The sequence below is a fragment of the Alligator sinensis genome, unplaced genomic scaffold, assembly GCF_000455745.1.
Source record: "Alligator sinensis unplaced genomic scaffold, ASM45574v1 scaffold1298_1, whole genome shotgun sequence".
NCBI classification, from domain to species: domain Eukaryota; kingdom Metazoa; phylum Chordata; order Crocodylia; family Alligatoridae; genus Alligator; species Alligator sinensis.
The window spans coordinates 560270-575038 of NW_005842192.1; the positions used below are offsets into that span (position 1 = coordinate 560270).

Here is a 14769-nt window from a genome sequence, read left to right on the forward strand (position 1 = left end):
ATCGCCGCTGGCCATCGTCGATGCTGCCGATGGCGTCTGCGGGTGGGCCTCTACCGCCGGTCAGCGCTGTCCATCCAACCACCGCCACCGATGCCACCACGGCTACCTGCGGGAGCTCTCCACTCGCCGCCACCACTGCCTGCAGGAGGTCACTGTGCCCCCCAGGATTCATGCCGCTGCAGCTGCCTGCAGGAGCTCCTCGCTCGGCCTGCCATCGCTGCCTGCGGGAGCTCGCCATGGCCCCCCAGCCTCAGGAGACACGCAACATTCATGGCGGTGGGGACACTGACTAAATGCAACTGCCCTGTGTTCTCGGAGCAACTCCCGGCCACTCTAGCCACGGCCAAGTTCTCCATGACAACATCCAGGCGGTCACTGAGCCTGCCGGGCCACATTCCCAATGCACATCAAGTAGGCCTGTGTCGCGCCATGGATCCCGAGAGCCACAGGGGACCTCAGCGGGCAGCTCCTTCACAGAGCGGTGGCCATGCCTTCGGGGCGCGGAGACCACAACCGAGCACAGCACTCGAGGCGTGGACGCACCGTGGATGTACAAAGGGCGTCATGAGACTTCCTGTTTTGTTCACAGTTCCCTTCCTCATCATCCCTACCATTTTGTTTGGCTGCTGAGCCCTGAGCCGATGCTTTGAGCAAACTGTCCGCAACGACCTTGTCCGTGGCAACATCTGGATTTGGGATGCAGCGGGCTATGGATGGAGAGATGAAATTGGGGCCTGGATAGAGACATCCTCCACCCCCAAAATGGAGGCATCCCAGGTCAAATAGTTGTGGTACAGAAGGTGGTTAAGTATCTTGGGTATCTCGGGAGTGACCCCTTTCTGGATCCCTGGGGCGCAACGGCATGCACGTAATTCATGCTGTGATGGGCATGGGCTGGCAGGGGGGAGTTTGGGATCACGTGGGGGTGACACTGTGGGGGTCATGGCTATCTTTGCACCCTTCTGCAATGTTGACATGGCCCTGGTGCCCCACCCTCAGTCACGCTACTGGCCCCGATCCTCCAGACATGGATGCCTGTGAGTACATTTTTGTACATGAATAGTGTTGAGCCCAGTGGGATGAGCCACACCGACCAAGTGACTCATGCGTTTGCAGCTCACATCATCACACATCCCTCGTTCGTGCCAGGTGCCTGGCGGTGCTAATTGTCTCCTGCTGATAATTAGCATCGCTAGGAGCCACTGGAGGGTTAGTGCCAATTTCCACCCCCTCCCCTTAGGTTGTCTCCAGCTCTCTGGGAAACCACGGGACTTTTAACAATGAGCGTACTCAGAGCTCCTAAGGGGCTACAGCTACACCAGTCTGACCATCCCCTGCAAAGTCCTGCTGGGGGCCGACTGGCTGGGCAGCAGCTCTGCAGAAAGGACCTGGGGGGGACGAGGGACAAGAAGATGGATAGAGCCAGCAGTGTGCCCTTGTTGTGAAGAAGGCTACCGGCATCCCGGGCTGCATTGGCAGGAGCGCTGCCAGCAGATGGAGGGCAGTGATTCTTGCCCTCTATTCAGCACTGGGGAGGCCACATCTGGAGTCCTGTGCCCAGTTGTGGGCCCCCCGCTATAGAAAGGATGTGGACAAGTTGGAGAGAGTCCAGCAGCAGGCAGTGAAAATGGTTGTGGGGCTGGGGGACAGGAGTGGTGAGGAGAGGCTGAGGGAACTGGGCTGATTTAGTCTGCAGAAGAGAAGACTGAGGTGGGATTTAATAGCAGCCTTCAGCTCCTTCATAGATTCATAGGTTGTAGGGGCTGGAAGGGACCTTGCAGATCATCGGGTCCAACCCCCTTTCCCCCCCACTCTAGGCAGGAAGACAACTGGGGTCAAGTGACCCCAGCGAGGTGACTGTCCAGTCTCCTCTTGAAAACCTCCAGGGTAGGTGCCTGCACCACATCTGGAGGGAGTTTATTCCACAGTCTGGACACCCTGACTGTGAAGGAGTTTTTTCCTGAAGGCCTGAAGCAGCCTTCCAGGAGTATGCATCCATTGGTCCTGGTCTTCCCCAGGGCTGCCCTAGTGAACAGTCATTCACCGAGCTCCTGATGCACTCCTCAGGTATAGCGGTAAGCCGCTACCAAGTCCCCTCTCAACCTCCTCTTCCTTAGGCTAAAGAGGCCCAGGTCCCTCAACCTCTCCTTGTAGGGCCTGCCTTGCAAGTCCCTGATCATACGGGTGACTCTTCTCTGGACCCTCTCAAGTTTTTCCACGTCCTTATTGAAGTGCGGTGCCCAGAACTGGATGCAGTACTCCAGCTGTGGTCTCACCAGTGCCGAGTACAGCGGGAGTATCACTTCCTTAGTTTTACACAAGATGCGTCGGTTGATGCACATCAGCCTGTTGTTTGCCCTGCTGACCACCGCATCGCGCTGACAGCTCATGTTCATGCGGTGGTCAGTCATTACCCCTAGGTTCCTTTCAGCCGTGGTGCAGGTCAGGCTGTCACCTCCGAGCCTGTGTGTATGTTGAGGGTTACTTGCCCGCAGATGGAGCACCTTACATTTGGAAGTGTTCAACTTCATCTGGTTCTGCTCTGCCCAACTCTCAAGCCTGTCCAGGTCCACCTGTATCAGCAGCCTATCCTCTGGCGTGGCCACACGGCCCCATAACTTGGTGTCATCCGTGAACTTGGCTTTTCACTCCCCCATCCAAATCATTGATAAAGATGTTGAAAAGCACTGGTCCTTGCAGGGGGGCTGCAAAGAGGATGGAACTGGGCTGTTCTCAGGGGGGGCAGATGACAGGACAAGGAGCAATGGGCTCGGGCTGCAGCAAGGGAAGTTGAGGTTGTGGATTAGGAAAAACTTTCTCACGAGGGGTGTTGTGAAACACTGGAACAGGCTACCCAGAGAGGTGGTGGACTCTCCATCCTTGGAGGCCTTTAAGACTCAGCTCGACGAAGCCTTGGCTGGGATGATGTAGTTGGGTATAATCCTGGTTGGAGCAGGGGTTGCACTAGATGTGACCTCCTGGGGTCCCGTCCAACCCTCATTGTCTATGAGTCTATGATTCTCTGTGTGATGGTGGTTGTAACGGGCACATCAGAAGGCACCAAATGAGATTGGGGCAACTTCGTGTTGGGCCTCAGAGCACCACTGAGGAAGTGCACACCCTGTTTCATGTCTCTGATGAGCTGAGGGAAGCTGGTCCTTGCCTCTACCATGTTCTCATACGTAGAGCAGTCTCAGGCTGTGTTGGTATTTTACAGCACGTGGACTGAGCGGATGGGGCATGTTCCCCATAGTGCGAATGTGGCCAAGGCCTTGTTCCTGCATATGCTTCCCCCAGCGCATGCGAGCGTGTGCTGATTGGGGGCCACAGCAAGAGCCAGCCCATGCTCAGAAGAGTTTCCAATGGAAGACCTCCATCCTGCACAACCATATGCAGGTGCTGAACTCTGTGGCTGCGAGCAACAGAATCAGAGAACAGTCCGGCTGGCAGGGCCCTCCGGAGGTCACATCGGGCATGTCTACACGTGCACTTTAATGCACATTCGCCTATTTTAATGCACATTAAAATGTCACTAAAAATAAATCCGTGCCATTTAGCTAATGCACATTAAAATAGGCGAATGTGCATTAAGCGTCACTTAAAAACCATGCTCTTCAATTAATGCGCATTAAGACAGGGTAATGCACGTTTTCCTAGTACCTCACAAGGAAGTACCAGATTTAATGTGCATTAACTAAAGTGCATTAATGCCCTTGTAGACGTGCCCATCGAGTCCAACCCCTGCTCAAAACAGGATCACCCCATCTGAACCATCCCCGCCAAGTGTTGGCCAACCTGCTCTTGAAACGGAGTGAACAGCCTTCTTGTCCTGTCACCAAGCACAGTTCTTGAAACATCACCAAACCCCCTCGTCTCCCATGAGCAAAGCGGGGGCATGAGAGCCCTGCCAACGTCTTGCGGCTGCAAGGACAGAAAGGAGGTGTTCAAACATGCGCAGGAGATCCGCAGGACCGTGCCCCTGCTGCTGAGGGAGGCAAAACCCCCCAGTCAGTGCCAGCTGGACCGTCCCCTGCAAACCAGCAGACCCGTTTGTGGTGGTAATGTTCAGCATGAGAAGCTCGACCTGCTGTCGCAGCTATGTCCAAAGCAGCTCTGCCACTATAGGAAAGAACAAGGAAGGGGCTGTATGGGCAAGCAGAGAGATCAGGGGGTGGTTTGTAAGAGCCATTTCTTTTTGTGGCCTCTATCTTCCTTCCTGTCACCTCAGCAGCAGCAATGAAGTCATTCCACACATAAAGCCTCTGAAGTCTAATATTTAACCCAGTGTTTATCACAGCTTGGCTGGCAGCTGGAGTTCCCCGGTGGTCTCCAATCCCAGCACCAGCCAGGGCTGACACTGCTTAGCTTCTGAAACCAAGCAGGGTACGTACAGCCATAGGCTGGGATAAATTCAAGGTTTATTTATTTTGGGGGAGGGCTGGGCAGGCGAGGACCCTGGAAGGAGGCTGGGAGAGGTTGGAGAGCAGGACGGGAAGCTGAAAGGATGAGCGAAGAGGTGGAAGAGACTGGAGCAAACAGCTCGTGTAGCTCTACATGGGAGGAGCATAGACCAAGGGTTCATTGCATGGGCAGAAGCATTTTCTTCCAGCCTGGCTTCTTGCGGCATGCTCTCATCCTTAGTTTCATCTGCCCTTTCTGTTCCTCTCGGAGATTTTGGCTGCCTCGTAGACAAGGCTAAGTGGGGACTAGATCCCCATCTCCCCAGACCTCCATGGGAAGCAGCTTTGGCCGGCAGACAGCTTTTTCCTTTAGCAGAAAAGGCCACAACCGGATCCTATAGATGGAAAGTTGGCACTGGTCAGAGCAGCTGATTTAACTTGCAGGGCTCTGCATGGGTCCAAAATGGGGAGCGAGAACTAGCCTTGAACACCACCTTCCCATGTCTCCCTCTCAAGCCTTGTTTCTCAAGAGGCCAAATCCTCAGCTGATGTAAACCAGCGTAGCTCCACCAAAGCCCCCTGGAAGGGCTGATGGGGCTCTGCCCTGAGCCAGCCTGGGCACCAGCTGATGGACTCCGAGTGCTGCTTGCTCTGTTCTTCCAGCTGTCGCCTGATGCAAACCTGCTGTTCTCCCCTCCCCTGTCTCTGTGCACGTATGACTTGGCAGGGAGAAGCTGAGAAGGAGCTCAGAGAGCATCTCGTCCTGAATCTCGGGTCACCCCGCTCCGTGCCAGGCAGGGAACCAAAGTGCACTGTAAATACTTGGGCTCTCGGCAGTCCCCAGCTGGTGCTAAATGCAGTTTACTGAGTCCTGTGGCTTTCCTGGACAAAATAAAGGGAACTGGCTTTGGTTTTAGGCCTCTCACCCTTGGCAGGGCTGGCAGAGGCTTCTCAGGGCTGTTGTCTCCCTGTCCCAACTGGGAATTCAGAGCGGGCACACGCCTGCGTGGTGTAACTGGGCAGTGCTGTAGGCTGAGCTCTCTGTCCCCACTGCCCTGGCATTATAGCTTTGGGCTCCGGATCTGCCCCTGCCCCACAACCTTGGGCCTCTTACTTTACTCCCCTGCCAGCCTCATATATATGCATATAGCGGGGCTCATGATCCTTCCTGTTTGTAAGCAGGAGGGGGCCAGGCACCAATTTTGCAGGCCCTGATGCGATATATACCAGTGCAAGCAGGGGGCTGATGGAAGCCAGTGGGTATTTAGCCTCCTACTGCGAGCTACAAGTAAATGGGGCTGGCAGGGCCCTTGGGGGGTTGCATCTAGTCTGACCCAAGGCAGCAGCATCGCTGTCTCAGCCAAGTGTCTGTCTGGCCTGCGCTTAGACACTTCCATGGACAGAGGCTCTCCAGTCTCTCCAGGCAGTGTGCTCCTGGGATGAACCACCCTCAGGGGTGGAGAGGTCTTCTCAACCCCCAGCTGACATCTCCCTGGTTGCAGTTTCAGCTCATGATGTCTTGCCCTGTCTCCTGCGGCCCCAGGGAATCGAGGATCTCCACCGATTCCTTAAATTACACCTGGAAATGAGACTTGCGCTCTTCAATCGCAGATTCTCTCTGATGAGCCAGAGAGAACAACGGTCTCAGACCCGGGTGCTGGAGCCTTAATGATATCAGCTCCCTGTCCTGACCTGTCTCAGACTCACAGACAATGTGGGTAGGAAGGATGCTCAGGAGGTCACATCTAGTCCAACCCACTGCTCCAAGCAGGACCAGCCCCAACTACATCATCCCAGCCAAGGCTTTGTCTAGTCAGGTCTTAAAAACCTCCAAGGATGGAGACTCCACCACCTCTCTGGGTGACCTGTTCCGGTGCTTTACTACCCTCCTCCTGAGAAAGCTTTTCCTCATATCCAACCCAACTTCCCTTGCTGCAATGTGAGCCCATTCCTCCTTGTTCTGTCATCTGCCCCCACTGAAAACAGGCTAGCTCCAGTCTAGAAACCCCTAAACTTGTTCACAACAGGCTCCCTTTGGTCTCTGTAGGTCTTGGGGCCCAGGGAGATGGCAGCAGGAAGCAACTCTTACTGGGAAATGTCCCAGAGCCTGTGCTTCAGGAAGGGCTGGAGGGAAGGGGGGCCTCAGTCGAACCAGAATGGGGCAAGGCAGGAGGAGGTGGAGGGAAAGGTGGAGTAATGGCAGGGATGCAGGTCTTCCGTTTTGAGGGTGCAGCCAGCCTCAGTCGGGGTGTGTCTACATGGTGGTGGGAGAGGGCTCGGTCACACCGTGGAAGAGCCAAGGAGTCCAACCCAGGCATGCGGTAGCGAGGAGCCCTGGCACTGCTCCATGTCAGCACACACCCAAACCCTAGGAGGGGCTGTACTGCTGGCAGCATTGCCTTTGACTCGGGGTGTGAAGCCCTACTAGGTCGCAAAGATGCCTGCGGGCGGCAAGGCGCTGTCTTCACCAGTGATTCTGAACTGGGGTGTTGCAAGCTGTGAGGGGATGAGCACATCTGAGGAGATAAGTGCAGGCCCAGGCTGGCCGTTGTCCTGTGCCCACTCCCCAGCCTCTCTGCAAAGAGGTAAGCACTGTACTAAATCAATTATGTTAGAAATTAGGAAAAACTTTCCCACAAGGAGGTTAGTAAACCACTGGGACAGGTTACCCAGAGAGGTGGTGGAGTCTCCATCTTTGGAGGTTTTTAAAATCTGGCTAGACAAAGGCTTGGCTGGGATGATGTAGTTGGAGCTGGTCCTGCTTTGAGCAGGCGGTTGGACTAGATGTGATCTCCTGAGGTCCCTTCCAACCCTCATTTTCTATTAATTAGTTCTTGAAATGCAGTGCTGCTTAATTTACAGAAGTTGTGGGGTTCCTCAAGTCAAATAATGGGTGCCTTGAGTCTAAAAAGGATGAGAAACACTGCTCTATGCTATCTGATCAGTCATGGGAGGATCTAGGATTTTGGGAGGGTGAGGTGCACATTGTACATCATCACATGAAACACAACACATATTTTTCTCCAGGTAAAAAGAAACTAGAAGCTTTAGTAATACGCTAGGGGCCTGGGGCTGTACTATTCCATTTAAAAGGAATGCAAAAACAAATATAACTTCATTGGAATAAGATAAAAAACAGTTTGCAGGGCTAGGAAATAGGAGCTTCATTACCAGGAGCCACAAAGAGGCAGCAGAATTGCAGAACAAAGGATTGCTTGATTGGTGGAACATTCAGACCATGATAAAGGAAAAGGGTCGTTAACACCTGCGGAGTGAAGAGTTTAGAAGGAATCAAGTACATTTCAATGAGCCATGAAGTCAAGGCAGGGGCGGGTGGGAGGAACTTGGAGGCAAGGCCTGTCACAGATTTTGGGGCCTCTGGGCCTCAATGGCCATGGCCATCAGTGGCAAGGGGAACAAGGCCTGTGGTCACCCAGCCCCCACAGACCTCTGCCACTGCCTCCATCACTAGACCCAAAGTTGTTGCTGGCCCTGTGGAGAACAGCACCTGGTCTAGAGGTGGCCTAAGGCCTGGGGTGAGCTGGACATCTCCACCCTACACTAGGGTCTTGGAGAAAGGCTTACACCCCTCTGTGCTTGGTGGGGTGGGCTCTGCACAGGGGTGTACTCCATTTCTACCCCCTGATTAGTGGCCTCCTGAATGCAGTCAGACCTACCTATTCTTGTGGCAAATCCTTTCCATCAGCGGGGTGGTGCTGCCAAGGGTGTATAGGGCACTGCTTTGTTACAGCCAGTCTGGGGACCATGTGCTAACAGTACTGTGTTGGCAAGACAGTCAATTAATTGGTTAAATACTGTCAATCGACTGGTCAATTGACTACCTATTTTTTGACCAACCAAAGATGATAGTAATTTTACAAGAAAAACTACATTTTTTTGCATTTTCTTGACAGAAATATGATGAGCTGTGAGTGTCTGTGGGTCTGACTCACTGCCCATGTTAACTGCTCTCTGCATCTGGAACTTCCCTGGCCGTTCTCCTGCTCCAACAGTGTAGGGTTGGAGTCATCTGACGTAGTCCAAGACCTGACCCCAAGCTCATTCAAGTGCATTGCAGAACAACCACTGATTTCTCTAGTCCAGGACTTGACCCTGGCTATGGGTTGCAAGGGAGAGTCCCTGATCTTTGCAGCCTTTCCGGCCCTGTGACAGCCCAGGGACTGCCAGCTATCCCTCAAATGGAGTCATATTGCTCAGTCTTGTCCCAGTTGGGGGCTGTATTACTGACGCCTCAGCTCCTGGAGTCATGGGATTAACTGAGAGTCTTCATTCCTGTTAGAAAAGCGGGTTTCTAATTGCTAATTGTGATTGTGGAGAAACCCTTTGTCCTGTGACTTGTGTGTGACCCAAAGAGCAGCGAGCAACTCTTACATTGCTTCAGTGGGGGTGGGGGAAGGAACATAATAAAATAAAAAAGCAGGCCGGGTAAGCGTGTCAGGCCTAATGACCTGGCTACATTCTAGCATGGGTAATAATAACCCACTAGGCATACATTTCTCTGGCAGCTTCAACCTGCTATGAATTTGCTTTCACTTTTTGTCCAAAACTCCTGCAGAAGGAAGTGATCCCCGCTTGCCTTTCTGCTGTAGTGCATGGACTGTTTGGGCAAGGAAGGTGCCATGTGAAATAGGCTGCTGTGCTCAGACACAGCTGTTCATGGGAGGGAAGACGGAGCAGGGACCATCCCAGAAGAGCCTGAAACCGTCCAGTGCTAAGCTGCAAACCTTAGACCAGTGGTTTTCAGCCTGTGGTCTGTGGACCCCTGGGGGTCTGCAGGCTATGTCTAAGGGGTCTGCCAAAGGTGACTCTCAACAATCAAAATATGTGAATATGCACACGTACAATTCAAAGGGGTCTGCACCTCCATTTGAGATTTTTTTAGGGGTCTGCAAATGAAAAAAAGGTTAAAAATTACTGCCTGAGAAGGTGGAGGGCATCAAAGAGTGGAGGAGAAGGCCTCTTAGATGGCAAGATTAGTTCTGGTTCTGCTCCTGCCTTACTAGGTAATGTTCCCACTTAATCTCTTTGACCTCAGCAGTGAAATGAGGATAATTAACTCCATAACAACAGCCGACAGGTGTGGTGAGCCTCAGTGACTCAATGTCCAGGTAACACAGGGAGACACAGAGGTGCAAAGGGCTCATTGACGGCTCTGTATTGTGTGACTAGGGTTTGAGCTCACTGAACCACAATGGAGTGGCCCAGCACTCCCCTTGCCTTGCCCCTTAGCAGCTGAACACTGATCCTGTCTATTGGAAACCTGCATTTTAGGGACCCTCACGTAAGACAACTCGAGCCCCGCTGTGGTTTTTCGGATGGGATGATCTGATTGACCTGCAGTGCTAGGTTCTCAGGGCTGGCTTCCCATGAGCAAGCTGCTGGATGGGGGAAAACAGACCTCTTTCTGCACAGGAACAGTTAGCGGTGTGTCCAGAAGGCTCCACCTTGAGACACCTGCCAGGAGCAGCCAGCTGTGGAGGGAACAATGGATGAAGAAACAGATTTCAGCAGGTGACTTGGATCTAGAGCTGAAAGCAGGGAGGAGCTATCAGGTGTGCTGAGTTGCCCTAAAGTAAGAGCACTGAGACCTGGGAAGAAGGAATGGATGAGAGTTTTGCTTTGCTGTGTATGTCTATGAAGCAAATCAAACCTCAGGAAGGGGCTGAATTATGCCCCAGTCCTCAGGGAAGACAGACAATAATTTAGGTGCTGAAGGGGTGAAGTTACCTGCTCTCATGGAGACTTGGCTACATCCAGACACCAGATGGGTTTCCTTTACTCAGCAAGCTTTCAGCTGAGCATCTGCTTGGACTCACTAATCTCCATCCTGCTAGAAGAAAAACACCAGAATAAATTCCTGGGGCTTCCCTGACAGCTTCAGCTTCGTGGCTTAAGAGCTGGAAAAACAGCAACTTGAGACCTGTCAGTTTTGAGAGCTTGATTTGCAGCCAGAAAAGACTCGTGTGTTTGTGAGCATGCTGCTGTTGCTTCTCCTCTGCTGGCGCATGTCAGCCACCCTGGGTACACGCAGGGAGGGCAAGCCATGTGTTCACACAACGTCCCAGCCCCGATGTGCAAGTGTGGTGGTAATGCATGTGGCAAGGGCATGTGATGGTTCATGCCATTGGCAAGCCCGATGCGTTAGCTGAAAATCAGGCTGTGAGGGTACGTTGTGCCTTTTGCATGAGAGCCTTAAAACACTTGATGAATATAAATAAATTAACCCCTTGGGCTCTCCTCTGAGTCACATGTAACCTCCCTTTTACTGAGGGGGAAATGGAGGAAGGAGGATGCGACTTAGGCCATATCTGTAGGGTAAACTCATCAGACTTGGCAAGTGTCCTCAGACACAACACACTGCTCCATACAGGTCAGCCCCCAATCTGGGCACATCTACATGTGCACATTTACTGTACAGTAACAGTAACCGAAATTACTGTGCAGTACAGGCACACATCTACATGTGCACACCCGTACTGCGCAGTAAATACAGTGACTTATGCAGACTTGAGTGTAAATTTGATACCTGCACCATGCAGGTATCACTTATACCTGATTAGTTACTGCGCAGTAACGCATGTGTAGACACCTTACTGCGCAGTAATACTGTGTATGTGGACTGACATGGGATTAACTTAAGTCCCAAGTCAGGCCACACACACTGTTAATGAGCTTTAACATCTACACTTGTAGATGCCAGCCTATTTCCATTTACTGCATAATAAATTTAAGCCGGCGTAAATGTAGACACGCCAACTGTGCTTCAGTTGAGCTGGTTAGCACTGCTCAATGAGAGCCAGTTAGCCTGCCCCCATGCTAATTAGTCTGCCTGCAGCACTGTAGAGGTACAGCCCTGCTGCTGCCAATTTAGGGGCTAGAGACAGACATGGGGTTAGCTAAAACTGGAGAGCCAGAAACCCAGGCCTCCTGTCAGGCTCATGTAATCAGAAAAGAGTGTAAAAAGAGAAGAGTGCACAACATTCCTGAGCAGAGAAGCAATATTCTAATGAGACACATTCCTTCCTGCCCTTCACCGGCTCTGACACTGAACCGACAGCTGCTTTTGTCCGATGCCTCATTATACACGTTTCTGCAGTTGACGATGATGCTACTCCCAGGCTTTCTTTGATGTCTGCTTAATGGAATGGCTTGACAGTTACTTAAAATGCAAACATCCAGATTAAGAAAACCAAAAGCTTCCATGTTAACTTGGCAAAACGGGACGCGGTGATTTCTGTGATAGAAGTTTGATTCTGTTCATATCACCAAGCTGGACCAATGGTCCTTCTAGTCCAGTATCTTCCCATCACTTTTCTGTCTCTTCTCCTGCGTTATATAGGACCAGTGGTCTCATTTAATCTGGTATCATCCCCAAGGTCCTCTATTGGGCAGGACCAGCTCTGTTTACTGATGTCTTAGAGACCACCACTCCTCATTTATATTTGAGCAGAAACCAGCTACAATGTGGGTTGAGGAAACCCTGCCATCCTTCCCCTTGTTGATTCAGCACATAAAGTGTTGCAGTGCCCAGCTTTCCCTGCCTAGTACCTGTAAGCACAGGGCTCCAAACAAGCTTAAATATACACTAGGCCATGTTTTGAAGTGATAAATTCTTCTTTGGGTTTGTTGCAAGCTATTTTTGACAGCAGGATTTCCTGTTTAGCTTGCTGGAAGAAGGCTGTTGTAGGACAGATTTGGTTTTGAAAGCAGCTCCTGACATGGACCCATGGAATGACAGGATGGGCTGCAGCACTGCATTGAGGGACCTGGAGGTTACAGGGGACCATAAACTGAACATGAGTCAACAGTGTGCTCTTGTTGCAAAAAACGCCAACAGCACCCTGGGTTGTATTAACAGGTGTCACTTGTAAATCAATGGAAGCAATTCTTCTTCTCTATTCAGCACTGATGAGGCCTGTGGACTGCGCCCAGTTTTGGGCCCCTCATTCCAAGGATGGGGACAGTTTGGAAAGAATCCAGCACAGAACAACAAAAATGATTAGGGCCTGAGGGGCAAGACTGATGATGAGGAAAGGCTGAACGAAGTTGGGGTATTTAGTCTGGAGAGGAGACTGAGGAAGGGTTTGATAACAGGAAAGGCTATTAAAGAGGATGGAAATGGGCTTTTCTCTGTGGCCACAGGGGACAGAACAAGAAGCAAATGCCCCAGGATGAAGCTGGGTAGATTTAGGTTGGAGATTTGGAGTGACTTTCTGACTGAGGGTGCTCAGGCATTGGAGGAGCCTGTTTCGAACAGCTGTGGACTTTCCATCCTAGGAAATTTTCAAGAGCAGTTTGGACAGACACTTGGCTGGGATGGTTTAGTCAAGGATGCTCCTGCCTTGAGCAGGGGGCTGCACTAGATGACCTTGTGAAGCCCCTTCCAGCTCTACTTTCCTATGATCCTAATCCTGATCAGAGTGGAAGTATAATAGCGCACTGAAGATGGTCCTAAAGAAACGCTGCCCCCACGACTAGGGGAGCTGTTGTCTTTGTGGTCTGGGTGCACAAGTTACCAAGTCTGGGATTGGTGAACCCCGAAATTCCCTGCCAGCGGGTATCACCTTGGTCAAGTCACTTACCTCCTCTGTGCCTCAGTTTATCCATCTGTAAAAGGGGGGTGGGTGGGAAGGATGGTAATAGTGCTGCCCAAAGGACATCAGATTAGGATCTAAACTGATCACTTTAACTTAACGCACTCAAGACTGTCTTATTTAGCCATAAGTATTTGTCCCATAATCCTCCTGTACAACCGTGCTCCTGCTTAGCCTCGCAGCCTACAGGTGAAAAGCAGCTGTCCCATGAGAGAAGCAGAGCTTAAAAACCAGAGGCACTTGCTGCATAATATTACCCAGGCAACAGAGCTGGGTAATATGGGCTGGGTGTACTGATGGCCAAAGGGTAATATGTGCTGGGTAATACGTGCTGGATGTACTGAGGGCCGGAGGGCTCTTCAGAGGAATCAAAGGTTATTCTGCAGCTGGATATGGATGGGACAGCCCTGATGACGGACCTCCTCCTCATGACCTTTGTCCACTGTATTAGTGATTCCCACATGGATAAAAAAGCCAAGATGTTTACACCAGCAGACAAGCTCCTTTGTGTAAATCCGGTATCTTTTATTGGACCAACTCAGATGGTTGGAAAAATTCTTCTTTGCAAATGTTTGGGTATAAATACCCTTCGCTAGGCTGAGGAAGCATCTGCAGTCAGTGTGCGCGCTCTTCCTGGATAAAGTGAATAGTGAAGAAGCCAGAGGCTGGTCTGCACGCAAGAAAGCCGGTCAGTGAAGGTGTAAAGTGAGGAGCTCACAACGCGGGGGCAGGACTCCTGACATGCTGTTGACTGAAAGGCTGCAGCAAGGTGATGTAACTCAGTCGTCCCTAAAATGTTGCGTATCCAGCACAGGTTTGTGGCAATCAGGAGTCGCTATGATCCGATGGGCTCTCTGGCGATGCGAGCCCGGTGGGGTGCCGTGTCCATCTTTAATGTCCATATCCTTACCTAGTCTTCCCCACCGGTTGCAGACAGGGGATCTGTTCACCCTGTCGGGGATCACTCCGCTTTCAGGGGAAGCTCTGCCAAGAAGCAGCCTTTTTCGGTCTCCCTCTCCTGAAGGGTGCCCTGAAGCCAGCTGTGGTGTGGCTTCGCGAGGGGCAATCCTTGGGCTCGGGACCCCGGCTTTTCTCTGTCCTTGTCTTCTCCGGGGATCTGCAGCCCCACCACTTTGAACAGCTCCTTTGTTTTGATGGGCTCCCGGGAAGCGGGGGTCAGCTGTCCCCAACAGCACAACACACAGCTCAGCTCAAAAACCGTCTTTATTGTGCCAGTGCGGTTCCCCCGTCCTTCCTCGGACTCGCTCCATCTTCCCTCGGGCAGCTCCTGGCTCCCGGCTCTGTTTTCCCAGGGACTTTCTCTCTTCTGTCCGTCTTCTCCGGGACTCGCTGCCCGGCCTGGACGTACGTACCCTTTCCCTGGCCGTACGTCCCCTTTCCCTCCGTCCCAGCAATCTCACAGCCTCGCTCGTCCTGTGGCACGGAGCCACCCCGGCAGAACAACAGTCACCAAATCACAATATAATCCCTGAGTACAAGTACACTTTATGGCAGGGGGAAGGCCTCAGGCAGCAGGCTGTGCTGCTAGGCCCACGTTTCTGTCTTCCCTGAGGTAAAAATGGCATCTTATTTCCTGAATTACTAATGGCAACGCCTCCACACTACTCCCCACTACAAACCAGTCCGAGAGCCTCGTCTCACACCATGAGGTCCCTTCCACCCCAACTGGCCAGGAGTCCCCCTTGCCCCACCCCCACCCCTTTTGCCACTCCCCTCATCTCCTTTGCCCCTCC

At 52.1% G+C, this 14769-nt stretch overlaps 1 protein-coding gene across 1 annotated transcript in view; it reads left to right on the top strand.

The window, feature by feature from the left end:
• The first annotated feature begins 13425 nt into the window (after positions 1 to 13425).
• CCDC12 (coiled-coil domain containing 12) overlaps positions 13426 to 14769 on the top strand; it is a 61446-nt gene continuing 60102 nt past the window's right edge. Inside the window, exon 1 of the mRNA XM_025207375.1 lies at positions 13426 to 13533. Within this exon, the coding sequence (XP_025063160.1) occupies positions 13426 to 13533 (108 nt within the window). The remainder of the gene's footprint in view (positions 13534 to 14769) is intronic.